Source organism: Pongo abelii, chromosome 1 (genome assembly GCF_028885655.2).
Source record: "Pongo abelii isolate AG06213 chromosome 1, NHGRI_mPonAbe1-v2.0_pri, whole genome shotgun sequence".
NCBI classification, from domain to species: domain Eukaryota; kingdom Metazoa; phylum Chordata; class Mammalia; order Primates; family Hominidae; genus Pongo; species Pongo abelii.
Window position 1 is genome coordinate 97014816 of NC_071985.2, and position 27359 is coordinate 97042174.

The 27359-nt window shown below is 52.5% G+C and overlaps 4 protein-coding genes and 1 long non-coding RNA gene across 10 annotated transcripts; 4 read left to right on the forward strand and 1 right to left on the reverse strand.

Annotated features, from left to right (window-relative positions):
* The first annotated feature begins 11261 nt into the window (after window positions 1-11261).
* On the forward strand, window positions 11262-17080 carry S100A3 (S100 calcium binding protein A3). 3 transcript variants are annotated; one of them, XM_063727521.1, is made up of 4 exons: window positions 11262-11327; window positions 12204-12349; window positions 12846-14946; window positions 15882-17080. In XM_063727521.1, exons 2-3 carry the CDS (start codon window positions 12209-12211, stop codon window positions 13008-13010), a joined length of 306 nt encoding a protein of 101 aa, XP_063583591.1. In that variant the 5' UTR covers window positions 11262-11327; window positions 12204-12208; the 3' UTR covers window positions 13011-14946; window positions 15882-17080. The 3 variants fall into 3 exon arrangements, with proteins under 3 accessions (XP_063583591.1, XP_024110118.1, XP_024110117.1); XM_024254350.3 differs by lacking the exon at window positions 15882-17080 and having other exon boundaries at window positions 12846-12925; window positions 13145-13352; XM_024254349.3 differs by lacking the exon at window positions 11262-11327 and adding an exon at window positions 11593-11666.
* S100A4 (S100 calcium binding protein A4) lies at window positions 15897-17080 on the forward strand. Its single transcript, XM_002810152.5, has 2 exons — window positions 15897-16037; window positions 16779-17080. Exons 1-2 carry the CDS (start codon window positions 15897-15899, stop codon window positions 16941-16943), a joined length of 306 nt encoding a protein of 101 aa, XP_002810198.1. The 3' UTR covers window positions 16944-17080.
* On the reverse strand, window positions 16956-27303 carry LOC129049223 (uncharacterized). The gene is made up of 2 exons (XR_008512139.2): window positions 26813-27303; window positions 16956-20364 (listed from the first exon to the last, which is right to left on the reverse strand). It is a non-coding gene; the product is annotated as an uncharacterized LOC129049223 (long non-coding RNA).
* On the forward strand, window positions 17360-23581 carry S100A5 (S100 calcium binding protein A5). Of its 2 annotated transcripts, none has more exons than XM_024254352.3 (4): window positions 17360-17461; window positions 19230-19316; window positions 20517-20668; window positions 23285-23581. In XM_024254352.3, the coding sequence occupies exons 1-4, from the start codon at window positions 17440-17442 to the stop codon at window positions 23423-23425; spliced, it is 402 nt and encodes a 133-aa protein (XP_024110120.1). In that variant the 5' UTR covers window positions 17360-17439; the 3' UTR covers window positions 23426-23581. The 2 variants fall into 2 exon arrangements, with proteins under 2 accessions (XP_024110120.1, XP_024110119.1); XM_024254351.3 differs by having other exon boundaries at window positions 17361-17461; window positions 23282-23580.
* S100A6 (S100 calcium binding protein A6) lies at window positions 24482-26134 on the forward strand. Of its 3 annotated transcripts, none has more exons than XM_024248094.3 (3): window positions 24482-24594; window positions 25363-25521; window positions 25903-26134. In XM_024248094.3, exons 2-3 carry the CDS (start codon window positions 25384-25386, stop codon window positions 26035-26037), a joined length of 273 nt encoding a protein of 90 aa, XP_024103862.1. In that variant the 5' UTR covers window positions 24482-24594; window positions 25363-25383; the 3' UTR covers window positions 26038-26134. The 3 variants fall into 3 exon arrangements, with proteins under 3 accessions (XP_024103862.1, XP_002810202.1, XP_063583601.1); XM_002810156.6 differs by lacking the exon at window positions 24482-24594 and adding an exon at window positions 24636-24775; XM_063727531.1 differs by lacking the exon at window positions 24482-24594 and adding an exon at window positions 24684-24775 and having other exon boundaries at window positions 25348-25521.
* Window positions 27304-27359: the final 56 nt, after the last annotated feature.

Sequence of the window (27359 nt, forward strand, 5' to 3'; positions counted from 1 at the left end):
GATGCAGCAAGAAGGCCTTCTCCAGGTGTTACCCCCTCCAGCTTAGACTTCCTGGCCTCCAGAATTGTGAGCCAATAAATATCTGTTTTGTTTTGAATACCAGTCTGTGGTATTCTGTTGTAGCAATACAAAATGGACCAAGACAGGCAGTACACCTGTTTTCAGAAAACAAGTGTATTGTATTCTATACAACACATTCTATATTATATTGTACATTCTTTTTTTTTTTCTTTTTTTTTTTTGAGACAAGGTCTTGCTCTGTTGCCCAGGCTGGAGTGAAGTGGCATGATCTCTGCTCACTGCAACCTCCACCTCCCGGGTTCAAGTGATTCTCCTGCCTCAGCCTCCCGAGTAGCTGGGATTACAGGCAGGCACCACCATGCCCAGATAATTTTGTATTTTTAGTAGAGACGGGTTTCTCCATGTTGGTCAGGCTGGTCTTGAATTCCTAACCTCAGGTGATCTGCCCGCCTCGGCCTTCTAAAGTGCTGGGATTACAGATGTGAGCCATCGCGCCCGGGCGAGAGCACAAATTTATTATCTTTTATGGTTCTGCGGGTAGACTGGGCTTAGTTGGTGGTTCTCACGTGGGGTCTTCCATGTAGGTGGAAATCGGAGCTAGAGTAATCTGAATGTTTGAACAAACTCAACATCTACGGTAGCTTGCTTAACATGCATGGCAATTGATACCGAATGTGAGCTGGGACCTCAGCTAGAACTGCCAGCTGGAGTGCTTACCATGGCCTCTCTATGTGGCTTGGGCTTCTTAGAGCATGGCAGTACGGTCCTGAGAGGACAAATCCCAAAGTGAGCATTGCATGAGGCCTACGTGGAAGCTGGTAGGCTTAAGATTTATTAATTTTAATTTTAATTAAATTAATTAATTTATTTTTGAGACAGGGTTTCATTCTGTCACTCAGGCCCGGGTGCAGCGGTGCAATAATGGCTCACTGCAGCCTCCACCTCCCAGGGTCAAGCAATCCTCCTGCCTCAGCCTCCCAAGTGGCTGGGACTACAGGTACACGCCACCATACCTGGTTAATTTTTGCATTTTTTGTAGAGACAGTGTTTCACCATATTGCCCAGGCTGGTCACAAATTCCTGGACTCAAGGGTCCCACCTGCCTTGGTCTCCCAAAGTGCTGGGAATACAGATATGAGACACTGTGCCTGGCATTTCTTAAGATTTATTTCAGAAATCCCAGGACATAATTTCTGCTATATTCTAATGATAAAAAAAAATTATTAAGTCTGGCTCAGATTAAGGGGAGGAGGAGAATTAGACATCTCTCTCTTTTTTTTTTTTTGAGATGGAGTCTTGCTCTGTCGCCCAGGCTGGAGTGCAGAGGTGTGATCTTGGCTCACTGCAACCTCCACTTCCTGGGTTCAAGTGATTCTCCTGCCTCAGCCTCCTGAGTAGCTGGGATTACAGGCGTGCACCACCATGCCTGGGTAATTTTGGTATTTTCAGTAGAGATGGGGTTTCACCATGTTGGTCAGGCTGGTCTTGAACTCCTGACCTCGTGATCTGCCTGCCTCGGCCTCCCAAAGTGCTGGGATGACAGGCGTGAGCCACCGCGCCTGGCTAGACATCTTTCAATGTAACGAGCAGCATGCATAAAATTGACGGTGACCATCTTTGGAGACTAAATACCACAGTCTGTCTTCTAGCAACTTCAATTCACATCCCTCCCATATGCAAAATACACTAATCTCCTTCCCAAGACCCACAAAGTCTCATCTCATTAAGGCATAAATTTGATGTCTCTGATCTTATTATCTGAGACAGGCTCAGAGATATGAACAAGGCTTCTCATGTGCAGTTCCTCCAGGACGGCTCCTCAAAAGTGGTTCCTCTTGGCCTGAAGTCCTGTGAAGAACATAGTCGATGTTCACAGGTGAGATAAAGATAGATAACTGCCATCCAGGCTTATTGGCTCACACCTGTAATCTCAGCACTTTGGGAGGCTGAGGTGGGTAGATCACTTGAGCTCAGGAGTTTGAGACCAGCCTGGCCAAAGTGGCAAAACCCCGTCTCTACTAAAAATACAAAAATTAGCTTGGTATGGTGGCATGCGCCTGTAATCCCAGCTACTCAGGAGGCTGAGGCAGGAACATCGCTTGAACCTGGGAGGTGGAGATTGCACTGAGCTGAGATCATACCACTGTGCTCCAGCCTGGGTGACAGAGTGAGACTCTGTTTTTTTTTTTTTTTTTTTAATAACTGCCACAAACACTCCTATTCTTAAGGGTGTAGTGGTGTACTGGAGGCACAAATTGGTGCATTGGTCCATAGCAATTCCAAAATTGAGTCAGACATATATCACCAGATTCTTGACTAGGGCCCAGTTCTGCTCTCTGTAAGTGGTTCTTCTTGGCTCTTGGCCTCTAGGTTCTTGACTTCATTTTCTGAGTTAACTCTCTATTTTCCAAAAGAAGTAACTGTGTTGATAGCTAAGTAGCTTTCTCAGCCTAGTTCTTGCCCATTTGAAGTTGAAGACTCAAAACTTCTTCTGGTTTTAAGCCATCTCGGTCCCTTTTAGTCCAAAATGATATAATTCCTGTAAAAATGTGGCCTCACTGTGCATCACTTTATAATTCACTTAATAGACAAAGCCATACCTACAAATCTTTTTAAGATTGGTCTCTCTCCAGCTTGGACTGAGAGTCAGGGTGCTGGGAGTAAATGCCCTTGAGATTCCTAAAAGCCTTCTAGTCTGAAAGAGCCTAAGAGGCACACTTCTAGAATTATTAGACATTGTATTATTTATTTGAGAAGATCTAGGAAGCTTGCCTTTAAATCTTTTTGAGGTCTCATTACAAGGTCTTACCTTTGACTTACTTCATCTTTATCCTGAGATCCTTTTTACTGTTAGGGATCTGGATTTGATGTTTGCCCCAAGGCCATTTATTAGTTTGAGAGTCATTTGCTGGTTGGAAAGACTGTGCTGGGCCCTCTATAATTCTTTAAGAAGCTGAATAGTTTGTTACTTCTGTTTTTTTTTTTTTTTTTTTAGTGGAGTCTCACTCTGTTGCCCAGGCTGTGCAGTGGTACAATCTTGGCCCACTGCAACCTCTGCCTCCCGGGTGAGTAGTTCCTTCTTTAGTTCAACATTTTTTCTTTTTGAGATGGAGTCTTGCTCTGTTGCCAGGCTGGAGTGCAGTGGCACGATCTTGGCTCACTGCAACCTCTGCCTCTGGGGTTCAGGTGGTTCTCCTGCCTCAGGCTCCCTAGTAGCTAGGACTACAGGCATGCACCACAATGCTCAGCTAATTTTTTGTATTTTCAGTACAGACGGAGTTTCACCATGTTGGCCAGGATGGTCTCGCTCTCCTGACCTCGTGGTCTGCACACCTTGGCCTCCCAAAGTGCTGGAATTACAGACATGAGCCACTGTGCCCGGCCTAGTTCAACTTTCTAGTCTCATATTTTATCATAGGCAGGCAGAAGAAGCCAATTGGTACTTTCGTATTCTGCATAAAAATCTCCTTACTCATATCCATAAACTGATTAGGTACCTTTCTGTTTTCCATGTAACCACAGACAACAGTGTTGCCAGACATTCTGCTATTACCTAATAGGATCTCTCTTTTCTAGACTCCGGTAACAATTTCCTCACTGTCCTTCAAATCATTACAAATAATCTTCTAGAGACCCTTCGGGCTTTCACCCATTGCCTGCTCCCAAAGACAATGACACCTGTTTCAGTTTTTTTGTAATAGCGGCATCCTACTCTTGTAGGTCTTTGATGAAAGATGCAAGGAACAAGTTCACACTAACTTTCTAAACTTTTTCTACCACTTCCTCTATTACTACACCTAGGTTTCTATTTGGTCCATATTCCAAGATATGCCAGGGTCTGACCAAATATTTTGTCATTTCACAACAAAGGTCCTGACTTTCCAGACTGACATATTGGGTCATCATATTTCATTACCTTCCTCCCTCTACTTAGCCAAGTTCACATTTTAGATTCTTTTTTTTTTTTTTGTTTTTTGAGACAGTGTCTCACTGTGTCGCCCAGGCTGGAGTGCAGGGGCGTGATCTTGGCTCACTGCAACCTCTACCTCCTGGGTTCAAGCGATTCTCCTGCCTCAGCCTCCTGAGTAGCTGGGATTACAGGCACACGCCACCATGCCCGGCTAATTTTTGTATTTTTAGTAGAGATGGGGTTTCACCATGTTGGTCAGGCTGGTCTCAAACTCCTGACCTTGTGATCCACCCACCTCGGCCTCCCAAAGTGCTGGGATGACAGGTGTGAGCCACTGCGCCTGGCCTCCACATTTTAGATTCTTTTACTTGAGGATTCCACTTTAAGATATCAAATTCTCTACTAGTTAGGGTTTTTTTTCAACCATAAGTTACAGAAAACCTGACTAATGCTAGTGGCTTCAGTTGTCTTATACAAGAAGTCTGGAGTAGGATGGTCAGTTTTGATTCAGGGTTCCGGAGATGCCATCTGAGATCCAGTGTCTTTTCATTTTTTGGCCCTTTAATATATAGGACATCTACTATTTTCCTCATGGCTTGTTGTTTTGTGATCACACTATGGCTGCTATACCTCCAGGCCTCATTGTCCATGTTCCAGGCTGGAAGACAGAATAAGGGTGAGGTGCAAAATACCTTTTCCACAGGAGCCTTTGCCTTTTTATTATGATAGAAGTGCCCTCCCCCAGAAACTTCCACTTACATCTTTGGCTTTAACTGTATAATTTGACTAGTCTTAGCTGTAACCAAGTGTTTTTAGCTGACCACGTTGACATCTTAGAAGAAAAAAAATGGGTCTTAATAATGAAGAAAGAGGGGATGGATAGTGGATGAGTAATGCACAGTGTTTTCCTGAATTTATTTTTTTTTTGAGATGGAGTCTTATTCTGTCACCCAGGCTGTAGTGCAGTGGCGCCATCTCAGCTCACTGCAAGCTCCGCCTCCAGGGTTCACGCCATTCTCCTGCCTCAGCCTCCCAGGTAGCTGGGACTACAGGCGCCCGCCACCATGCCCGGCTAATTTTTTGTATTTTTAGTAGAGACGGGGCTTCACCGTGTTAGCCAGGATGGTCTCGATCTCCTGACCTCGTGATCCACCCGCCACGGCCTCCCAAAGTGCTGGGATTACAGGCGTGAGCCCCCACGCCTGGCCTGAATTGTTTTTTTACTTACTTGGGAAACTGATCTTTGAGAACCACTTACAGAGTAGCTCAGATAGGGTCCCCAGAGACAGAAAAGGCCAAGTGAGAAGGCGCTGGGACAATTGCTTGTTCTCACTTATGATTCTGCCTTAACTGCACATCTGGGGCTGGCGAGGCAAGGCGGGGCAGGCCCTCAATGATACATGGTCTCTTTTCATAGCAATAAAAAGAGAGAAGCCCACCTTCCTAATATCCTGTAGGAAAGGGAGCCAGTAAACGATAGGTCAGGGAATCATGATGATGGTAATTAACATTTCTGTAGCAGTTCTCAGAGTTCCTTTCATGCACTCTGTCATTTCAGCCTCATGGTAACCCCTAGAGGAGCTATCATTAGGCCATTTTTACAGATGAGCAAACTGAGAGGGAGCAGCATCTGTCATTCGTGGAGCTCTCCCTCTGGCTAGGCACTCTGCTAGGCCTATTCAAGCGTCATCTCATTTAATCCTCGGGGCAACTGGGCGAGAGCAGAATTATGCTATTGGTTTCTGCACATCATAGACGAGGAAACAGAGGCTGGGAGAGGTTAAATAAGGAGTAGCGTCAGGACTTGACCCATGTCTTAAGAAAGGTCCTCATCCCTGTGGACACCAGGGTGGCAGTCCGGGCCTTCCTCCCCTTCCCATGTCCATCTCCAAAGCCTGGGGCTTTGTGGAACGTGAAGGGGACCTGGATGAGCAGCATCCAGACTCTCAGTGTCCCTATCCTGAGTCACTGGGGGAAGCAGGCCCACTTGCTCCTGGTGGATTAGTGCAGTCTGGTTTCTTTTGGGCCTTAGGCTCACAACAATTCCTGGCTTCTCTTGGCTCAGGTTCTGGGGCTGTTTTGGCTGATGGAGACTAGCCTCAGCTGGCTGCCCTTGGAGCTGGGCACGTTCTGAAAGAGGCTGATTTCCTTTCCTTCTGGGCGTTTGACAAACTAACAAACACAACTTTCCCAGATGGTTCCGGCAATCTTCCCTTATCCCCTTTCCTCTCCCCAAATCTCTGTGCAGAGGCACAGAGGAGGAGAGTCTAGAAATAGCTCTGTTCAAAAGTTTGTTGGGCCAGTTCTCTCCCACTTCCTCCTAGAGCTGCTGCCGGAGGAGAGCCTCAGGAACACATACCTCACCCTGCGTCCTGCCCTACTGCCACTTTGGTGTTTGCTTTTTCGCATTAATCCCTGGCAGCCTATTAACCCTCCAAGAAAGGACAGAATGAAGGCAAAGCTGGGCTCTGAGACAAGGGACCGGCTGAAATAGGGCCCCCATGCCCTTGTCTTTAGGTCACTTGATCTCTCCACTGACTCACTGCTCTCATTTAGGAATTGGTCACAATCAGTCACTGACTTGGCCGTCAAAAGAAGTAGTAGGTCTAAGTAGTAGGTCCACAGGCCTCTTTGATCTCAGTTCAGATCCTCTTCCCATCTCCCCAGGCCCAGTCCCCAATTCTGTAGCAAAGGCCTTCCTGGCTCCACACCAGTCCCAGTCATCAAATACCCCCTCCTACACTTCCCTATATTTGGCTCAGATGATGAGAAAGGAAGCTAATCATTTTGACAAGATTCATTGGTCCCATGGAGCTATGGGATTGGGGTGGGTTCACCCTGTCCCTGGGGCCCAGGCCCTTTTGGCACAAGGATATGGAATATCCAGATGCTCAGGACAATATATCTTGTTCTTCCCCGAGGTTCAGAACCAGACACTGACCTTCAGGGAGGCGGTGCAGTTTCCAAGGGCATATGGTGATAGTGGTGATATTGGGGAGACAGAGCCAGGGAGAATGGGTGCAGGGGAGAGAGAGTCAGTGCTGTAATAAGTCCTGCCAGATTGGATAGCATCGGCTCTCACCCTTCATGCATCCACACACGCTGCCCCTACGGGGAGAGAGCTCCTTGCCCTCCAAATATGGTGCATTTCTCAGCAGTCAGCTCCACATCTGCAGCGGGGGAGCTCTGGAAGATGAGCAGCAAGGGTCCTGGGCTCAGCCCGAGCATGAAGAATTGAGTGTGTGGACACTGGACGGGTTGTGGGAGGAGGACGGTCCCTCTCCAGGCCTTGGAGGGGTGATTCATATGGGATGCTTTTGGAACCACTGCAGAAAGGGAGATTCAGGGGAGATGCTGGGGAAGAACTTCCAGCAGGGCAGAGAGTCCAATCACCCCAAGAAGAGTTTGTGAAAGCAAGGGAAGGGAAGTTACAGCTCTCCCCTCTACCTGCATGGAGGATGCAGGACCAAGTGACCTGTTAGGGGGAGAGGCTGGTTCTCTCCCTCCCCTCCCGCCCTCCCTGCAGCCCCCCTTGAGGTGACTCACTGCATGTTTGTTGAATTGGACTCAGAGGCCTCTGCCCTGACATTGTCCACAGTGACAGTGAGTGATAGAAAGCGCTTTCATGTCGGATTCTTAAGGTAGGAATCTTCCAAACCCATTTTGGAGGTAAGGAAATTAAGGCTCTAACAAGGTAAAGAATGTAACATGCTTGAGGGCAGGTGGCAAGAGGAAGGTAGAGCCTAGAGGTTCTTTCCATGACAGTCCGCCAACCTCAAAGTCCTGTACCTTGACCACTCTGTCCCCCCATCCCACCCCTCAGGCCTCACCTCTCAGAATGAGCTCCTGCCCTCCCCGCAGTCTCAGTCTGAGTCTCTCCCAGTTCTCTCCCAGTGGACAAACCAAGGTGCTGCATCCCAGAGAGGTCTGCCAAGCTGAGAAATGCCAGGGGATGGTGGATGAGGACAAGGGCAAGGAGCCAGGCTGCTGGGCTCTTCCCTGACCACCCATATATTAATAAAGTGCATCGCTCCCTACCATCTTCTTTCTCCCAGCTCTGCTTTATTTTTCTTTTCTTTTCTTTTTTTTTTTTTTTAAGAGATGGTGTCTTGCTCTTTCGCCCAGGCCGGACTGTAGTGGTGCTCTCGGCTCACTGCAAGCTCCGCCTCCCGGGTTCATGCCATTCTCCTGCCTCAGCCTCCCGAGTAGCTGGGATTACAGGCGCCTGCCACCGTGCCCGGCTAATTTTTTTTTGTATTTTTAGTAGAGACAGGGTTTCACCGTGTTAGCCAAGATGGTCTCGACCGCCTGACCTCGTGATCCGCCCGCCTTGGCCTCCCAAATTGCTGGGATTACAGGCTTGAGCCACCATGCCCGTCCTATTTTTCTTCATAGCATTTATATCAGCAATCTATTAAGCACCTATTTTGTTATTGTCTGTTTTCCCCAAGAGACTGTCATCTCCACGGAGCAGGGACTTTTGTTTTGTTTATGGCTATACCCCCAAAGCCTCTAAATATTTATACGAAAAATGAATGCCTGCTAGGCCTGCCACTCACTAGTTACGTGACCCTGGGCAAGTTACCCATCTCTCTCTCTCTCTCTCTTTTTTTTTTTGAGCTGGTGTCTTGCTCTGTTGCCCAGGCTGGAGTGCAGTGGCACGATCTCAGCTCACTGCAACCTCCGTCTCCCGGGTTCAAGCAATTCTCCTGCCTCAGCCTCCTGAGTAGCTAGGATTACAGGTGCGTGCCAACATGCCCAGCTAATTTTTGTATTTTTAGTAGAGACGGGGTTTCACCATGTTGGCCAGGCTGGTCTCGAACTCCTGACCTCAGGTGATCTGCTCGCCTTGGCCTCCCAAATTGCTGGTATTGTAGGCATGAGCCACCGCACCCAGCCTCACCCATCTCTTGATTAACATTTATCAAGCCCTTGCCATGTGCTGGGCACTATTTATTCTATGAACTTTATATGTATTAGCTTATTTAAACCCCGCACAAACCTATGAGGTAGTTACTATTATCACCTTCCATCACTGACAGATGAGTAAAATGAAGCCCCGAGAGCAGAGGTAGGCTGCTTAAGGGAGGTGGCTGGGGGCAGAGCTGAGATATCATAGGTGGGAATAATAAAGCTCCACCTAGAGCTGAATTAATTGCTGGTGCACTCTGGCCCCCACTTCTGCTGCGTGACTGTCTCTTGTTCTCTGCCCCCTGCTCCCCATACTTCTATTATAAAGCCCATATAAAACACGGCTATATAGCCTATTATAAAACAGGGCTAATCACAGCTCCTCTTTTCCTTCCCTCCTCTATTGCTCACTTCCCTCCCCAACAGGGCTGAGTCTCCAAGGAGAGGATGGCACAGGCAAGGCTTGGGTGCTGGGGGCCAAGCGCGAGGTCAAAGGTGTCACTGGAGCTCTGGCTGCCTGCATGGGCAGGAAGGCTTCTTTGCCAGACTGGGAGTCAATCTCCTTCCTCTTTTCCCTCTCACACTCTTCTAGGTTTTGGGTTCTTTTCCTATAAAACAGGGAGGAGTTTCTCAGGCTCTGGTGTGAGGGAGAGAATAGAGAAATTACATGAAAGTATGTCTGTTTCTGGTAATATGGTGGTCTGTCCCCACTTCAGCTAAAAACAACAAAAAATTCTGCATAGAATTAAATATTTTCAAAGCATTGAAGAGCCCACAAGGCAGTAAGAAATGAGTAGGTCAAAATCTAAGTCAAAGCAGAATCTGTACTGGGGCCCCCGGTGCCCTGAGGTCATTGGCCAGGCCAAGCCAAACCTGAGCTTTGATCTTGATGGTTTGCGGAGTGAGGAAGACAGAAGTGGAAGTCCAGTGCTCACCCCAAGAGGGGACACAAATGGATGACCCTCCCATGATGCTGAGACCCCAAAAGGTTACACACTCAAGCTAAAAACCAGAGGAAATCCCATCCTGCCACCCACAAGACTTCAAGGAAAGTTGTTTTGGTGCTGAGCAGAGCAGGGGAAGAAGGAAAACAGCCCTTAAGGAGCTCCAGCCACGGGCCAGCCTTCATGTGACTCTAGCCCAAATTCATTCCCATCACCTGGGGTGGAAGGGCCAGAAAACTCAAGCTTAGACTGCTAGAAGTGCCCCTGGGAGGAACACACCTCCTTCCTGTGCCTCAAAGACATCCCACCTGATGATTTTCCCCCTGGGAAGCAAGGAGTTCACAGCCAAAACCTGGGATCTGGTCAGGCAAGTTCAGACTTCTCGTCTGTAAAGGGGAGGCTTAGCCACGTGCTCTCCAAGTTCTCCCAGGAATAGAGATTTGTAGGGGTGCAACCTGAGCGAGGCAGAAGTGTGTCCCCACTTGGTATTCTGGGGGCCTCTGCAGAGTGAAGAGATGGGGCTGTAATGTGATGGATAAGCCAGCCTGTCTCCTCCAACTGAGCTGGAAGGACTCGGCAGGAGACTGTCCCCAGTTCCCAACTCTGGGGGAGGGCAGACGGGGAATGAAAGGGGAGTGGTGTCTGAGCCCAGACTGGCCTTTGATGTGTGCGTGGATAGGTGGGCAGGTGGGGCCTGTAATGGGGCTGCTGAGGGATCCCTGAGGGCATCCTCAGTGTTGACCTACTTGAGTTCCCCATAATTGCTTCCTTCCTTTCTTGGGAGGCTACAAATAGTGACGCCCTGTCTCTAAGCTCCTACAGCTGAAAAGCCAGCACCAGTGGTGAGTGCCAGCTGCTTGGGTCCTGCCCTGGGTTGAGTGTCAGGGCAGTTTGGGGGACCCCCAATAGCCAGCCTGACTCCTGACCCAGGGTCTGGCATTGGAAGCAGAGAGAAGACCACAGGCGGGCCTGACAGGGGGAGGGAAGTCAGATATAGTGGACGCAGAGGTTTCCTTGCACAGTGAGGGGCTGTCGGGGAAGTTTGGGCTGGGAGGTGTGTAGAGCTAAGGTCTGCCTTGGGGTGGGAACACTGGGCTCAAGGTTCTGGTGTTCCCCTTGGTCAGGCCCCTCACCTGCTCCTTGCCTCCTTGCTTCACCTCTGAGTCTCCTCATTTCCGAGGATCACGGCTCTTTCCTCTCCTGGGAACCTGGACACCTTGCTGTAATCCTGGGGTGTTTACAATGAATTAAATCCTGGCAAGTGCTTGGCACTCCCCACTCCCCTTCCCCTACTTTCCTGCCAGCCACAACCATGCCAGCCATTTGCTCCCAGCAGGGGGCCCAGCAGTGGGCAAATCTTCAGGGAGAGTCTTGGCCCTGGCTGCCCTGTGCTGCAGGACTCTCATCCCGTGGGGGAATCAGGAGTGAGTCACTGGGCTAGCATGGAAACAACTCTTGCCTTCCTGGCCACTTCGGGTTTTCCCAGGCTGGAGGCATCATCCCAGAAGGGCGGTGGAAGGGGACAGTGGAAGTTGGGGGAGGTGAGCAATTCCAGGAAGGTCTTCCCCTCCAATAGAACAGGGTATCCCTATACAGAACCTCCCTGCTCAAAACCCCCAGGGGTCAGGAGGGTAACCTCAGGGGAGGCCAGTCTCAGATTGGTAAACACCAGAACTGGTCAACTCTCAAGAGACCATCTGGTTCAGGTTCCTGACTAGGCCAGCGAGGTGGGATGAACCCCACCTTACAGATCAGACCCCGCCCCTGAGACCCAGAGAGACAAATATCTCACCAGGATTGCACAGCTGGCGAGAGGCAGAGAGGATCCCACAAGTTTTTCTTCTGGATGCAGCTTCCTTGAGTTCAGGGCAGGAGGCAGGGTGAGGGGAGTGGTGGTGAGGCGGTGGGGGCGCCTCTCAGACCTCCCCTCCCTGCTAAGGTCTAGCTTCTCCAAGCGCTGAGGGCAGAGAAGCACAGGGCCAGGCTCTCCTTGTGCAAGTTCCTGCAGGGAGAGAGGCTTCTAGGGCATCTCATGGGCTGGGGCAGACTGGGACTGAGCCACTCCTGGGTGTTGGGGATAAGAAGAGGTGGCAGATAATCTGAGAGTGCTTAAGGAGTCCCACAGTGGGGTGTGTGGGTGGTGGGGTGGGATGCTGCCTCTCTGAGGAGTTTACAGTGATGTTGGGGCAATGAGACCTCTACAAGGGGAAATAACAACCGGACAGCAGGGGGATAAATTAGGAGGGGCTGGTGTGGTCTGGGAGGGCTGCTCAGAGGAGGGGGAGACTGCGGGGCCTGAAGCCTGATGGAGCTTAAGATGGGTCTGGGAACAGTCTCTGAGAAACACAGAGGGCAGAGGTGAGCAGGGGGAGCTGGCCTGGAACTTTGCTGTGAGTCACACCCTTGTTCTGTGACAGTAAGGATGGCCAGGCCTCTGGAGCAGGCGGTAGCTGCCATCGTGTGCACCTTCCAGGAATATGCAGGGCGCTGTGGGGACAAATACAAGCTCTGCCAGGAGGAGCTCAAGGAGCTGCTGCAGAAGGAGCTGGCCACCTGGACCCCGGTGAGCAGTTGGAGTGTCTGTCCCCTCCTCGTCCAGTGGGAGGCACTGCCTAGACTCTGCAAAGAGAGACCTGGGGACAAGCATGAGCACAGGACAGCAAGGGGAGGGGGCTGGATTGTGAGGAGGGAGTGGGAGGGGGAGAACTGACACAGCAGAAACCTCAGCTTCCTCATCTGTAAAATGGGATGATAATCATCCCTGCTGCCTTGCAGAGCTGTTGAAAGGACTGAGCGAGAGCACCATGAAGAATGCCTAACACTTGGTAGGCACTCAGTAGCAAATAGTAGGTGCTCGATTAATAATCTGAGAGGGCAGATTTGGGAGGGGATTGCAACGGGTGCATTATCAGAGCAGGGAGGTTGAAGTCGGCCCTCAGAAGGGTGTAGTTTGGGGTGGGGTGGGTCCACTTGGGAGAGGAGGGAGGGAGGTGGTGTGTGAGGCTGTTCAGCCCTCCTCATCCTACTCCCCTACCTCTCCCCACCCTTCCCTTGCACAGACCGAGTTTCGGGAATGTGACTACAACAAATTCATGAGTGTTCTGGACACCAACAAGGACTGCGAGGTGGACTTTGTGGAGTATGTGCGCTCACTTGCCTGCCTCTGTCTCTACTGCCATGAGTACTTCAGGGACTGCCCCTCAGAGCCCCCCTGCTCCCAGTAGCCTCTGCTCCAGGGGGTGCACTGGCTGTCGGGGGCTGGGCATGTCTCCCGCACCCCCTCCTACCCTCTCTCCTGTACCCCTTTCAATCTGGACTTGCCCAGGTCTTCTGTGATCAGTTAACCCATTTTACTTAGGAGGCCCAGAGATGTGAGGACTCCTTCCTCAGGATGCCCAGCGAATGAGGGGTAGAGCCACTCTGGGCCCCAGCCTGCCTGCTGCACCCCTGCGGCCTCCCTTGTTGGATGGGAGGAGGGGGGATCTGCTCTGAGGCCCTCGAGGCTCAGCAGAGCGTTCACCAATGAGACCACAATGGGAAAGGGCCTATTTAACTCCTAATAAAAAACTGGCGTCAGCTTGGTTTTGTTTGGTTCTTCTCTGAGGACGCGTCTCCTGAGCTCTTTGCTCCTCTCTGGCCTTTTCCACTGCGGGAAGGGCAGCTGAGGGCAGGGGCAGGGTGCTCCCTGAGGGAAGTTGCAGACACTGCAGAAATGCAGTGGCCTCCAGGGTCCAGCAGGAGGGTGTGGGGACAATACAAGGACCCCTGTCCTCCCTTCCTCTGTCTCTTTCTTTGGGATCTTTGAGAGAGGACTGCCTGAGTTTCCCCTGGGACTCAGTGCTCATGGTTGGAGGAGGGTGGGGCTGTGGGTGCAGTGGGGGTGTTTGTTCCCTGCCCCGGGCTGTGGGAGCCCAGAGAGCAGCACTAATGGGATTAGGGTGTCTGAGGTGTTTACTCCCAGCCAGGAAGGGGTGCCCTGTGTGGAGGGGGAAGGGAATAACTTGAGGTAGCCCCTATCCCTGAAGCTGCAGCCCCCTGAGGGCCTTAATCCCCTACTTCTAACTCTCACTGAGGTTGTAGCCCACCCTGAGAGGTTGACCCGAATTATAACTCCCCTATTTCATGCCATTTCACCTCTAATTCTCCACCCCAACCTGGATTCTTCATTCCTGACACTCCTCCCAACTTTAAATGGCCCCTCCTGATACCCTCTCGGAACCTGAGATCTATCTGTGAGCCCCCACGCCTCACTGCCACTCCACTCTATCACTACCTCACCCAGGACCTTTCCCACTGACGTTCCTGAGGTGGTCCCAGAGCCTCCTTTGGATGTGAGCCTGCTCCCCTCCAGATACCCCCGCCCCGACCCTGAGCCTTACTTGGCATGGCAGACAGTACTGGGCATGGGGATCCCCGCCCCAGTTTTTGTTTTTGAATCTTTATTTTTTTAAGAGACAAGGTCCTCTGTGTTGCCCAGGCTGGAGAGCAGTGGCTTGAGCATAGCCAACTGCAGTCTGGAACTCCTGGGCTCAAATGATCCTCCTGTTTCAGCTTCCTGACTAGCTGGGACTACAGGCTACAGCCATGCTGTCCAGCTAATTAAAAAAAAATTTGTTTTTCCTTTTTATAGAGACAGAGGTCTCTCTATGTTGCCTAGGCTGGTCTTGAACTCCTGGCCTCAGGCGAACCTCCCATCTCCCCCCTAGCTTTTGTGTCACCACATTTCCAGGGCAATCTCCCACCTGTCACCCACCACCCCCTGCATCTCCTTTCCTAGCTCCCCATGGGACTACTCCCTCCCTGTCCCCCATGCTCCAGGCACAGGCTGCCCCTTCCTCCACCTCTCTAAAACTCAGGCTGAGCTATGTACACTGGGTGGTGCCCATCTCATCCAGTCCCCTGCTGGTAACTGCTAGGGCTTACCCATTACCCACGGGTGCCCACCTGGGAACAGGAGGCTTGGTTCCACAGCTGGGCTGGTGGAGGGTGCTGTGGCACTTACTTACATCAGCCCACAGCAGGAAGGCAGTATCCGCTCTCCCCTGTCCCCTGCTATGGGCAGGGCCTGGCTGGGGTATAAATAGGTCAGACCTCTGGGCCGTCCCCATTCTTCCCCTCTCTACAACCCTCTCTCCTCAGCGCTTCTTCTTTCTCGGTCTGGTGAGTTGTGTTGGCCTGACTGGCATGCAAGGGGTGTCAGAGGCCAGGGCTGGGGCAGGAGAAGGAGAGGCTGGTGGGGGCCAGATGTGCTAAAGAGATCCAGATGTGAGATGTGGAACTCTGGGTAGAGTGTGTGCGTGGGTGTGCATGTGCGTGGGTGTGCATGGCACACACACACGTGCACGTAAGAGGGAGGAAAAAGGAGCAAGTGGCTGGATTTGAGCTCTCCAGGTGCTTCTGAGATGTGGGCTTGAACATGCTGTTGCTATAGTATGTGTTGGTATGTATGTGCCCGTGGGTATCTGCACTGGCTCATGTTTGCTGGGTTGCGCACTCGGGAGCAGGAAGCAAAGGAAAGGCAGAAGGCAACTGTGAGCCTTCGTCTGGTGGTGTGCCCCATGAGCCTCTGCCCTGCACGCAGCAGATGCACGCAGAAGGTGTGTGGCCTCCGCACCTTCTCTTCCAACCCTTGCCTCTGCCACCTCAATTTGCCCCTCCCCATGCTGAGCGCTAAGCGGCTGGTTTTTTCCGCTGCAGGCCCCTGGGCAGGCCTCCAGCAGCCGCACCCAGTTCTGGGAGGGAGAAGAATGGTCAGGGCGGGGCCTTTGTGGCTGAGCTGTGGGAGTGGATAGACTGAGTGAGGGGTGGAAAAAATGCTGTTGTTGAGGCGAGGCCTGGGAGTCCCTGGGAGCTTGCTGCCTGAATCTCCAGAGCCTGCGCAGTGGATCCTGCAAATGTTCACTGCCCAGAGCATGTGTTCCCCACTGTGCACACCCTCCCCGCCAGTTGCGGGGGGCCCACAGCTCTGGGCTCCCCCAGGGAGGGAGCAGAGTCTCGCCAAGTGCTCCTGGAGAGATGGGAGTGGAGCCTGGCATTCTGAACACATCTCTGAGGGATGGGATAAATAAGAGGGTCTCTGTGCCTCCTGCTCCCAGATCCTGACTGCTGTCATGGCGTGCCCTCTGGAGAAGGCCCTGGATGTGATGGTGTCCACCTTCCACAAGTACTCGGGCAAAGAGGGTGACAAGTTCAAGCTCAACAAGTCAGAGCTAAAGGAGCTGCTGACCCGGGAGCTGCCCAGCTTCTTGGGGGTGAGTGGGTAGTGCCTGAGTGTGTCCCCACATGGGGCATTTCTCACAGAGGAGGGCAGCAGTCTTTCTCTAGAGCATTAGCTACAGAGGGCATCTATCGGTGGGGTGGCTGCCTGGGGTGGAAACACATTGAACACCACCACTCACTGCCTGGCCCCATGCTGAAAGAGGGCTGAGAATGAATGGGTCAGACACTGCCAGGTGCTTTGCACAACTTAACTGAAGGGAAGACTAAGCTCAGAGTGCTAAGTATCTTCCCAAGGTGGTCAGTGTACACAACTGCCATCCGGACCAGGACTGTCTGACTCTTGCCATCACTCCAACAGTGGACATCACTCAAACACTGTTTGAGTTTCTATTTGGCTCGTAGATGTGAAGACACAGATGTGGAGATGATCACAGGCCTGCAGACGTTCCCTTCAAACAATAACAATGTATATTTGTATCAAACATAACACAGTTTATATACTGCTTTCATGACTGTTACTACCTCATGGGATTATTAGAACAACCTTGGGTGAAAATGTAGTGGTCCCATCATGTTTCCATTGCACCAGGTACTCAGACTTCCTTATCCAAGGAGCACCTTTCTCCACCCTAGCTTAGCCTTGAGGGTTGGAGTTCCAAACTGGACCTCCTAAAGGAGCCTCCCTGAACTCTGGTCTGGGAGTAGAAACTGGGTCTGGTCCTGGCTCCGCCACTGGGCTTCTGTTTTCTATCTGTAGCCTCTTCTCCCTCCAGAAAAGGACGGATGAAGCTGCTTTCCAGAAGCTGATGAGCAACTTGGACAGCAACAGGGATAACGAGGTGGACTTCCAAGAGTACTGTGTCTTCCTGTCCTGCATCGCCATGATGTGTAACGAATTCTTTGAAGGTTTCCCAGATAAGCAGCCCAGGAAGAAATGAAAGCTCCTCTGATGTGGTTGGGGGGTCTGCCAGCTGGGGCCTTCCCTGTTGCCAGTGGGCACATTTTTTTTCCACCCTGGCTCCTTCAGACACGTGCTTGATGCAGAGCAAGTTCAATAAAGATTCTTGGAAGTTTTGAGGCTGATGGTTTGAGAGACTCTGGGGGCGTGGGTTGGGGACTGAGGGATATGTTATGGGGTGGTGGTGGGGAGAGCTGGGAGTTGAGCTGAAGTTTTATGGACAGCAGACCAGTGAAGTTAGGGGAAGGATGCAGGGTGACTAAGAGTGTGTGTGCACAGGCAATAGAGTTCACTCAGCGTGGTCAAAGCCGAGAAGGGGACCCCTCACCACCCCCCTGCCAAAGTTTGGAAGGTCCCAGCTGTGGGATCTCAGCCAGCCCACTTACCCCTCCCACCTCTCTCCAACCTTGCCTCTGGCAGGATCTTGAACCGAGGCTGGAATTGAAGGTCACATCTGTTCCTGGTTGCGGTCTGGAATGGAATTTGGGTGTCCTGGGAGTAAGTCGGAGGGAAAAGAATAAGGCTGAGTTGCAGGGAGGAAGTGTTTAGGCGAGAGTGGGATGGGGAGGAGGGCTGGCACTCAGTGCTGACATTGACAGTCCAGGCCCTGTCCTGCCACCCCCTTCCAGATCATTGGCTTCAAACCACAGGGATGGATTAATCCCTTCCTGTCCGTGGTAGGATCAGGGAGGGCAATGCGGAGGGAGACCCGGCTGTTTTCAGCAGCATGAGAATATAGGCATTCTCGAATCCACCGTCTCTGCCACAAAGGTCCCTGGATGAGATCCGTTATCAGTCAGGAATCAAGCTCCTTCAGAGAAGGACAGGGGACCTCAGAAGAGATGAGTGGGAGTCAGTGGCTGGGGTGGTAGTGAGGCTAATGGTGGGAAGGTGACCATAGTTTTGGAGACAAAATTCCACATATATGATCTGACAAATGAAATTGAGATTATTTTCCCCCCAGAAAATATGAGGCATGATATTGCTTCCCCTTAGGTAGGTTCAAGGCCAGTGGCTCCAGGGTGAAGTGGTGGGCTGAGGTTAGACTTCAAGGCCATGTCTGGGTGACACAGGGATCTTTAAGGAAGAGGTGCGTGGAGGTCAGGTGCAGAGGCTGGAGGGCTTTGTCCCACTGACCTCCTCTTGAGGGTCCTCTTTCCTCTCATCACATGGGGCTTTTCTCTCAGGTTTCAGAGGAGTGGGGCAGGTGACTCAGATGTTCCTGCAGGGTTTGACTACAGAGACTTGGGAGGAATTTCAGTTCAGGAGAAAGTCTGCTGCCTTCCGCTGCCCTCTCCATCCACCCTCCCTGGGAGCGCCCTCCCTGGGGCCTCCACCTATGCCATGTTCTCCTTCAGAGATGCCTGCTGCATAGCAACCAATCCCTGCTGCCTCTCCAACCTTGCCAGCTGGGGGTGGGGTGGAGTGGGGAGCAGTGGGGAGGCCCCCCAGGCTGGGGTGGGACTGCAGCAGTGATAGGTACTACACCCTGAGCCCAGGTCTGTTCTTGGACTGGTGGAAGAAGTACATTTTTCTACTGTGGTAGAACAATGTCTGAGTGTCTCCTGGGATACAGGCAACTCTCCCTGCCCCCTACTCCCTCCTTGACTGCAGCCTGAGCCTGAACCCCCTCCCCAATCCACAACCTCTACCCCAGTGCTGGGCCTTAGCCCTTTGCTGGACACCTTCCCTATTCCTGATTCTCAGTCCTCCATGCCAAGAGTCTCTGATGAGCCTTTCCTGTGAAGAGCAGTGAGGCCTAGAAGAAATCGTTCATTTAAAAGCCCTTTAAAAACCTCTGGGTCCATATGAGCTCATGACCTTGACCATATCCTTCACAGAAAATATCTTCCTCCACTGATCCCCATCTCAAGGGCTGTCTTCTCTGCTCCTGGAGTGGGTGGCAGGATGGGTGGGAGGGGCCCGATGTGGAAAGCTTCCTAGGACACAGGGAGATGGTGCCCTGTGTTTGGCCCACACTTCTGAGGTTTTCTTTCCAGGAAAGCCTGGTTTCCCTTCTTTGGCTTATTGTTCCATCAGATTTCAGATTTTGAGTTCTGATTTTTGGTCAGAAGAATAAAGTTTCTGGGATTGGGGATGTGTGTGCTATGGGAACTCAGTGTGTCCCCAGCCCTTGTTTGTAAACAAGGAAAGTGAGATTGGCAGAAGGGGTTTCTCCCCAGCTCCAACCTGGGAGGCTCTGACGTGGGCATCCTCAAGTCCCCAACCACTTCCCATGGGCCCCTTCTCTCCCCTGGTTTCCTAGGGACAGAGAGCAGGGAAATAAAGGCAGAAGGCAGTGAAAAGGAGGCTGTGTCTGCTGCTTGGATTCTCTGGGCTCACTCCCACGGTGGTAAGTCCTTCCTTCCTATGTCTCTGTTCATCTGATATCTGGTGGGTCACGCTGGATGATGAGGGTGACAAATGGTGGTGCCCTCCACCAAGGAGGCCTGGCCCCACAAGTGGGAATGCACTCACGGAGGAGAGGGCAAAGCCTTTGGAATTTCTTGAGAAATGGCTCTGGGGTGGAGGTGGGGGTCCGGACTAGCCAGGATGCTCCTGCAGGTGCACAGAGACCCTTGCCTTCAACTGTGGTCCCAGCTGAGTCTCCTTGAGGTGGGAGAGGCTGAGGTTTTGGGTGGTGGAAGAGGAATGATGGGTCTGGTTCAAGAATGGCAGGGAGGGCTTTGGGCTGGAGGTGAGGACTCTCCACAGATTTAACCTGCAGCCCTCAAGTTCCATGGGTGTTGCCTTCTTCCTCCCTGAGGGGGAAGTGGTTTTTGAATCTGAGTCACTTGAGCTCCATCTGTCTCTTCCCTTGGCTGGGGGTGGCTGTGCTATTGGAGTCCAGGCCCTTATTCAAGCGTAGCCTCTGGATCCAGGTTTTGGAATGATCATGGAATGATCATGGAGATTTCAACAGGCCCCCTGCCCTCCCTGCCCGCTGGCCTGTCTGTGTGTGCACTGCTCTGGGCCAGAGTCTGGAGACCAGCTGGGCCAGCTCAGCCACCTCCCTGCTGCTCCTTGTTGAGACCTCATTGCCCAGTTCCAGCCCAGCCCCCTCTCAGCCCTGGACTCTCTCTTTGCCCTGTCCCCCACTTTAATAATGGGATACTCCTCGATATCAGGTGATTCAGGCACTGGGGGAAAGGCTGGTGACTAAGGTGGGAACTGCCTGTGGAAAACCAGTTCCTAAGCTGGAAGGGGCAGAGAGAAAATCATGACCCTTGATCTGCTCCACCATCTGCCACCAGGCCTCTTGAGGAGGTCGTCTTGTCATCTTTCTGCCTCAGGCCTCCTTTTCAACAACTCCCAAGCAGGAGAGTCTGCGGTCTCCTTTGGGGGCTTGCTGTTCTCTTTGTACCAGCTGCTCCAGAGTTTGCTGTGGGTCTCATTGTAACCTGTACCGATATAGATGGGTGCTCTTGTTAGTGGATTTCAGTCTCATCCTGGGTTCCGGTCTCTTGTTCTTTGAGGGAGGGGCCTCAGAGTTAGGCTAGTGCTGCTGGTGGTGACTTCCTGAGGAATGGGATCTTCCCCTCTCCATCTACAGAGCTGCACACTGTGATGGAGACCCCTCTGGAGAAGGCCCTGACCACTATGGTGACCACGTTTCACAAATATTCGGGGAGAGAGGGTAGCAAACTGACCTTGAGTAGGAAGGAACTCAAGGAGCTGATCAAGAAAGAGCTGTGTCTTGGGGAGGTAGGTGATTGTTCCCTCATCCTCCACCCCAAAGTCTGAGTACTCCCTCTGGGGGACACATACCTACCCTCAGGATCCTCCAGCCTAAGCCAGGGGCAGGGTGGCCAAGGGCTACGGACAGAGACAAAGGAAGATGGTGGGGATTTTGGGCCAGCAAAACTCTAGCCCTCTGTGAAGGAGGATGGGTCAGGGTCTCACTGAGAAGGAGGAAGGGCTGAGTCCGGAGGGTTTAGAGAAGGACATTGAGGAGCCTTCGATGGTGGGGCCAGGCTCTCGCAGCAGTGGCAGAACCTGCGCTAGGGGTGGTGGGTGGTGAAGGGATGCAGGGTGTCCAGGTCCAGCTGTGTACAACTCAAGGGTAGGGACCCTGCCTGATTCTTCTCTGTGTGCACAGCATGGCCAGGGCTCTCCAATGGTGCTGACACTCAAACTGAAAGGTTAACTTGTAAACATAGGGTAGCGAGGAGACAGAACTGGGTCTTACCAGATGGAGGTGGTGGGAGGGAGGTGACTGACAGAGGGGAAGGCCCATGAGGTTATTATAATACAATATCCCCGAGGATAAATATATATATATATATATATATTTTTTTTTTTTTTTTTTTTTTTTTTTTTGAGAGAGAGTCTCGCTCTGTCACCCAGGCTGGAGTGCAGTGGCATGATCTTGGCTCACTGCAACCTCCGCTTCTCAGGTTCAAGCGATTCTCCTGCCTCAGCCTCTTGAGTAGCTGGGATTACAGGCACGCGCCATCACGTCCAGCTAATTTTTGTATTTTTAGTAGAGATGGGGTTTCACCATGTTGGTCAGGCTGGTCTCGAACACCTGACCTCGTGATCCATCTGCCTCAGACTCCCAAAGTTTTGGGATTACAGGCTTGAGCTACTGCGCCTGGCCAAGGATAAATATTTTTGAGACAGAGTCTCACTCTGTTACCCAGGTTAGAGTGCAGTGGTGCGATCATGGCTCACTGTAGCCTTGAACTTTCAGGCTCAAGTGATCCTCTTACCTCAGCCTCCTGAGAAGCTAGGACTGCAAGCGAGTGCCACCACGCTTAGATAATTTTTAAAATTTTTTTATAGAGATGGGGTCTCACTATTTTACCCAGGCTGTTCTTGAACTCCTGGCCTCAAATGATCCTATCGCCTCGGCCTCCCAAAGTGCTGAAATTATAGGCATGAGCCACTGTGCCTAGTCTTATTATTTTTACAGTTAAAAAAAATCAATGCTCAAATACATCAAATAACTTGCCTAAGGACATCCTGCTAATGGGAGGCTGAGCTGGAGTTCTGGGCCAGGCCTGTGAATCATCCTCCCTGTTTCCTTTAAAATTTAGCCTGGGTGCCCCTCCATCTATCACACCTTGAGCCCTGGTAGGCCCTCCCAGAAAGAAGGTCCATAGTGTGCCACATGGGCAGGGGACAGAAGCAGGTATGGGCGTCCCCAGGCCTGATCTCTGGCCTTCTGCCAGGCTGCCTGCATCCTGGAGTTAATGAGGGCAGAGGGAGGGGCCACAGGTCCAGCAGCGATTAATTACAGAAGGAGAGACGCCCAACAGAGGGCCTGGCAATAACAGGAGCCCAGGCTGGGGACTAGGATCACGTGACAGACGAGCAGTTTCCGCCTTTGTAAGTCCCAATGTCTCCTGTGAAAACCTGTAGCTGACGGCAATGATGAGGAGACATCAGGATCTGCTTGTCTGTATTTTCTTCCTGTTCCACCCAAAGGACCCTGACTCCATCGTCCTAGTGGAGCCAGGCTGGGACATCAGGGGACCAAACAAGAGTGTACGACCAGGCTCCAGGCAGGCCTCTTGCACAGCTCTCCTAGCAGGGGAGAGATGCAGTGGCTTCACAGCCCCAGTGCACTGCTGTCATTGAGAGACATTTTGTCCGGGCTCATTCTCACCTAGTCCTTAGAATGGGCAGAGAGTCACTCAGAGATTTGGATAATGCTCAATGCCACATAATCAGCAAGGTGTTTTTTTTTTTTTTTTTTTTTTTTTTGAGAAGGGGTTTCATTCTTGTTGCCCAGGCTGGAGTGCAATGGCATGATCTTGCTCACTGCAACCTCTGCCTCTCAAGTTCAAGCGATTCTCCTGCCTCAGCCTTCCAAATAGCTGGGATTACAGGGATGCACCACCATGCCTGGCTAATTTTGTATTTTCAGTAGAAACAGGGTTTCACCAAGTTGGTCAGGCTGGTCTCGAACTCCTGATGTCAGGTGATCCACCTGCCTCGGCCTCCCAAAGTGCTAGGATTACAGGTGTGAGCCACCACGCCTGACACAGCAAGCTGTTTTTATCAGGTGTTGGTATAAAACCTAGATGATTGTTTCTTTGGCTGGAGGAGAGTATTTCAGGGAAGGCAGGCTAGGCTAGCATTCCTGCTGTCATTTATTTCCATTCAGGAGTCAGGTCCCTGACCCCCTACCTCTTGCCAGGCCCTTCCCTAGGTGTGGGCAGTGGGCAGACTCTGGGGGTCAAGATGCTGACAGTGTCGCTGACTCAGCTGGGGCTCACCCTGAAGTTTCGGGGTGGGGATGACACCATGCAGTGGTGCGAGGGCAGGGCTGGGAGCGGGGTCTGAGCTGTCCCTCCACCTGGGTCCACAAAGAAGATGAAGGAGAGCAGCATCGATGACTTGATGAAGAGCCTGGACAAGAACAGCGACCAGGAGATCGACTTCAAGGAGTACTCGGTGTTCCTAACCACGCTGTGCATGGCCTACAACGACTTCTTTCTAGAGGACAACAAGTGACCAGGGCTGCCCTCCACCCTCACCCTCCACCCCTTGCTGCTGACTTCAGCTGCTCCTCTCACGGACCCTCTTTGGCCCCCTGCCCTCCTCTCCCTCCCAGATGGACCTTTCCATGGGAGGAAATAAAGTTTCCATCGCAGGTGCTGGGAGTCTGGTTTTGAAGCTGTCTTGTCTACCTTGGCCTGGGGAAAGGGGAGCACAGGAGAGGTCTCTCCTTGAGTGGATTGAGACAGCCTCTGCCTCTGCGGGTTAGGGTCCTGGGCTCCCACTGCATTCCTCTCCTTCTTTGGTGTGGATGTCATTGGTTTTGTCACGGCTTAGTTTTGCCTGCCTGGAAAATGGGGAAGTCAGGCCAGGCGGGAACTCTGCAAGGATGCAGAGGAAGCTAAGAGGGAAAGTTGCTTTGAGAGGAGGACGCTGGGAGGGGTTGGGAGTGGCTCCAGAGGGTGGTGATAGGCAGGCAGGCCTGACTTGTCCACAGATCACCAGAGGCCACCTTGGCAGCACCTGTAGGAAGGGCATGTCTGGCCTCCACACCAGCCCCCTCCCTCTTCTCCATTTCCCCTTCAATAGCACCCCTCTCATCATCTATGGGGGACAGTGCTTTCTTCTCTCCCTGCCTCCTCCAACAAAATATTTTCTCAGGGGAGGGTCTGAAAAGGCCTTCACTCCCCCGTAAATAACGAATGGTGCTTACAGGGCTGGACTCCCACGTGTATGCACATTAACACGAAAGGTGCTGTAGTGAATGGAATTTGGGGCACTGAGGGGAAGGCGTGAAGGTGTTGGTAGGAACTTGTTGCTGGTGGGGGATGGGTGCTGTAGATATCCTTTAGACCACTGGCTACTCCCCCTATCTCCTCTGGGGTGACCCTGAGTATCCTCTGTGGGACACCGGCATCCTGTGAGGCGCCCTCCTTGCCCACATTGACGCTGCGCTGGCTCGAAGGTCACATTCACGGTCTGGCAGAGGAAGCAGGGGTGACTGCCGCCGTCCTCCTCCTGCTCCCCTTGCCGAGTCACGTGTCACGAAGAGCAAACTGAGCAAACTGAGCTGCGCAGATGAGGGGAGACTCGTTGTCACCAGGCGTGCAGTGGGCTCTGCTGGACTCCCCCATCCCGTCCTAACCCGGAACAGCCCCGGGCAGGAGGCGTGGAAAGTCGAGGGGGTAAACCGCGAATGTGCGTTGTGTAAGCCACGGCGCAGGGTGGGGCGCGGGCGGGACTTGGGCGGGTGGGGTGGGCCTGGCCGAGCCGGCCTCCGGGGCACCGACCGCTATAAGGCCAGCCGGACTGCGACACAGTCCATCCCCTCGACCGCTCGCGTCGCACTTGGCCGCCTCCCTACCGGTGAGTTCTCTGCAGGAGCGCTGGTACTTTCCAGGGCCAGCCGCCCTCACGCTGCGGGTCCAGCTATCCCCTGCCCAGTCCAGCCGCTGGATCCAGACTGGGGCCGTCTGTGGCGCTCCCCCGCTGGAGGGATAGTCAGGAGCAGCAGTGCTGTGCCAGGCAGGCCTTGGGCTAAGGGATCCCAATGGGGTGTGCTCTTTTGGGGTGCGGAAGGGAGTGCCCTGGGTGTGTCATTGCCACCATGTGTGGCCCTGTGAGGCTGTGTTTAAGCTGCCTTTGCAGCCTCCATTCCCCTCCCCTGCCCAGCCATACTCCCCAACTTCTGGATCCCCTGAAGGACAGTTCTCAGCTGTGCCCAAAGCTACTGTTCCTATATGCTTCTTAGAATCCTTAAGCCACCTCTCTTGCCTTGGCCCTAGTCTGCTCTCTCCTTCCCCTTCAAGCCCTGGGCTGTCTCCTGATGCCATTGTGTGTGGCCTGAGACTGGGTGGTTCCAAAGGAGTCGGGGCTAGTGCAGGCAGCATTATTGGGGTGTGTGGGTGAGAAGTCCTTGCTCCCATGGCACTGACCAGGCCCTCTGCTGCCAGCTCCAAGCCCAGCCCTCAGCCATGGCATGCCCCCTGGATCAGGCCATTGGCCTCCTCGTGGCCATCTTCCACAAGTACTCTGGCAGGGAGGGTGACAAGCACACCCTGAGCAAGAAGGAGCTGAAGGAGCTGATCCAGAAGGAGCTCACCATTGGCTCGGTGAGTGGCCTCCTCCCCAGGACCTCTTTTCCCACCCTTGTCCTTTGGAAGCAGGATTAGGGGAGAGAGAGGTGCCAGGTGCATCTGACTCACATTTACCCACATTCTGAGGCCCTGGTTCCCATGTCTTACTGAGCTATAGACCCACTCTTCCAGCGGGTAGGGGATGCTCCCAGCTGGATATCTAGCTCTCCAAATGAGGACCAGTAACAGGAGTAGCTGAGGAGAAGCAATGCCAAAGTGAAACCCAAGGTGGACGTGGGTTCTTGGTGATGAGGGAGCACAGAGCCACTTGCAGAGAGGGTTGCCTGGGAGGGGGAAGGGGAAGAATCCAGGGTTGTCATCACCACTGAGTCTGGATTTCACATTCTAACACATTAGAAGCTGCAGGATGCTGAAATTGCAAGGCTGATGGAAGACTTGGACCGGAACAAGGACCAGGAGGTGAACTTCCAGGAGTATGTCACCTTCCTGGGGGCCTTGGCTTTGATCTACAATGAAGCCCTCAAGGGCTGAAAATAAATAGGGAAGATGGAGACACCCTCTGGGGGTCCTCTCTGAGTCAAATCTAGTGGTGGGTAATTGTACAATAAATTTTTTTGGGTCAAATTTACCCTTGCGTCCTGGCTTCCGAATGATTTCTGTTCCTCCTTGGCTTAGTGGGGCACCAGCCATCGGAAGATTTGCTCACGGTCAACCTCTGAAAATGACTCATTGACTCGCCAGGCCAGAGGACCCACCCTGACAAGGCTGCCTCTAGCACATAAGGTGCCTTTATGAGAATGAGGAGAGATGCCCCTCTTGGCAACGCCATCCTAAGGAAAGGCTCAAGTGGTTTCCAGTAGAGAGAGTCCTGGGATGAGCTTGGAGATGGAAATGGTCCCGGGGCTGGGATGTGATGGGGTCTGGGGGTCTGGAAGTGGGGCAGAGAGAGTCCCAGAGGCTCCCAGATGTGTTTTGCTCTGGGTGTGGCAAGAGGGGCCCTGGGGTGGGGCAAGTCCTCCTTCTCACCACAGCGCAGGGGGCAGATAGGGCACATCTGAGATGCCTGAGGCTTGGCTCAGGGAGTTTTCCAGACCAGTGAGGACGCTGTGTGACTGAGTCCACTGCGGCTGCCCAGGTCCCAGGTGGAGTGGGGGAGGCACACTCTAGGAGTGTGTCCCTGCATTCAGGGATGAGGGCTTTTTGTTGGAATGGTGGTCTGAGGAGCTGGCAGCTGCACCAACACGTGAACCACGGGGTGCTCAGTAATGGGGCGGGGTGTCCCTGCAGCCTCAGCATAATGACTCACCCGGCACTTCCACGGGATCCCAGCCTGGATCTCAGCCCCCATCAGAGAAGATGACTAACTGAATTATTGTCCATCATCTGGATTAGTGTTTTCAGGCAGGAGGGAAGAGGATAAGGAGGGTAAACGCTGTTTCCGGGTGACGCCACATCATTCAGCCTCTCTAGGCCTAGTCCGAGCTGGGCAAGTTCACCTCTAGCTTCTGGGGAAGAGATCTTGACTTTAGATGGAGACCACATCCTTCTTTCCCTCTCACCTCCCCACTTCCCTTGGGGGTCCAACTTTGTGGAATTAAGTTGTCTTCTGTCTCCACTGGGTGGGGATTGGTAAACAGCTGGGAGACGCACCTTCTTGGAGCCCCTCCTTCTCTATTGCCTCCCCTGCCCTGCAGGGAGAAGTCGCGCTGTTGGTTGCAAGAGACCAGGGGCCGAATTCCCTCTCTGCACAGCCGTGCCCAAGCCTTGGCTCTGTTCAGCTCCCTCTGGAAAAGTACGCGCTCCCCAACCCCTCCCGCGCCCCTCTAGGTTCCCGCCCTACGTCCCTTTCCTCC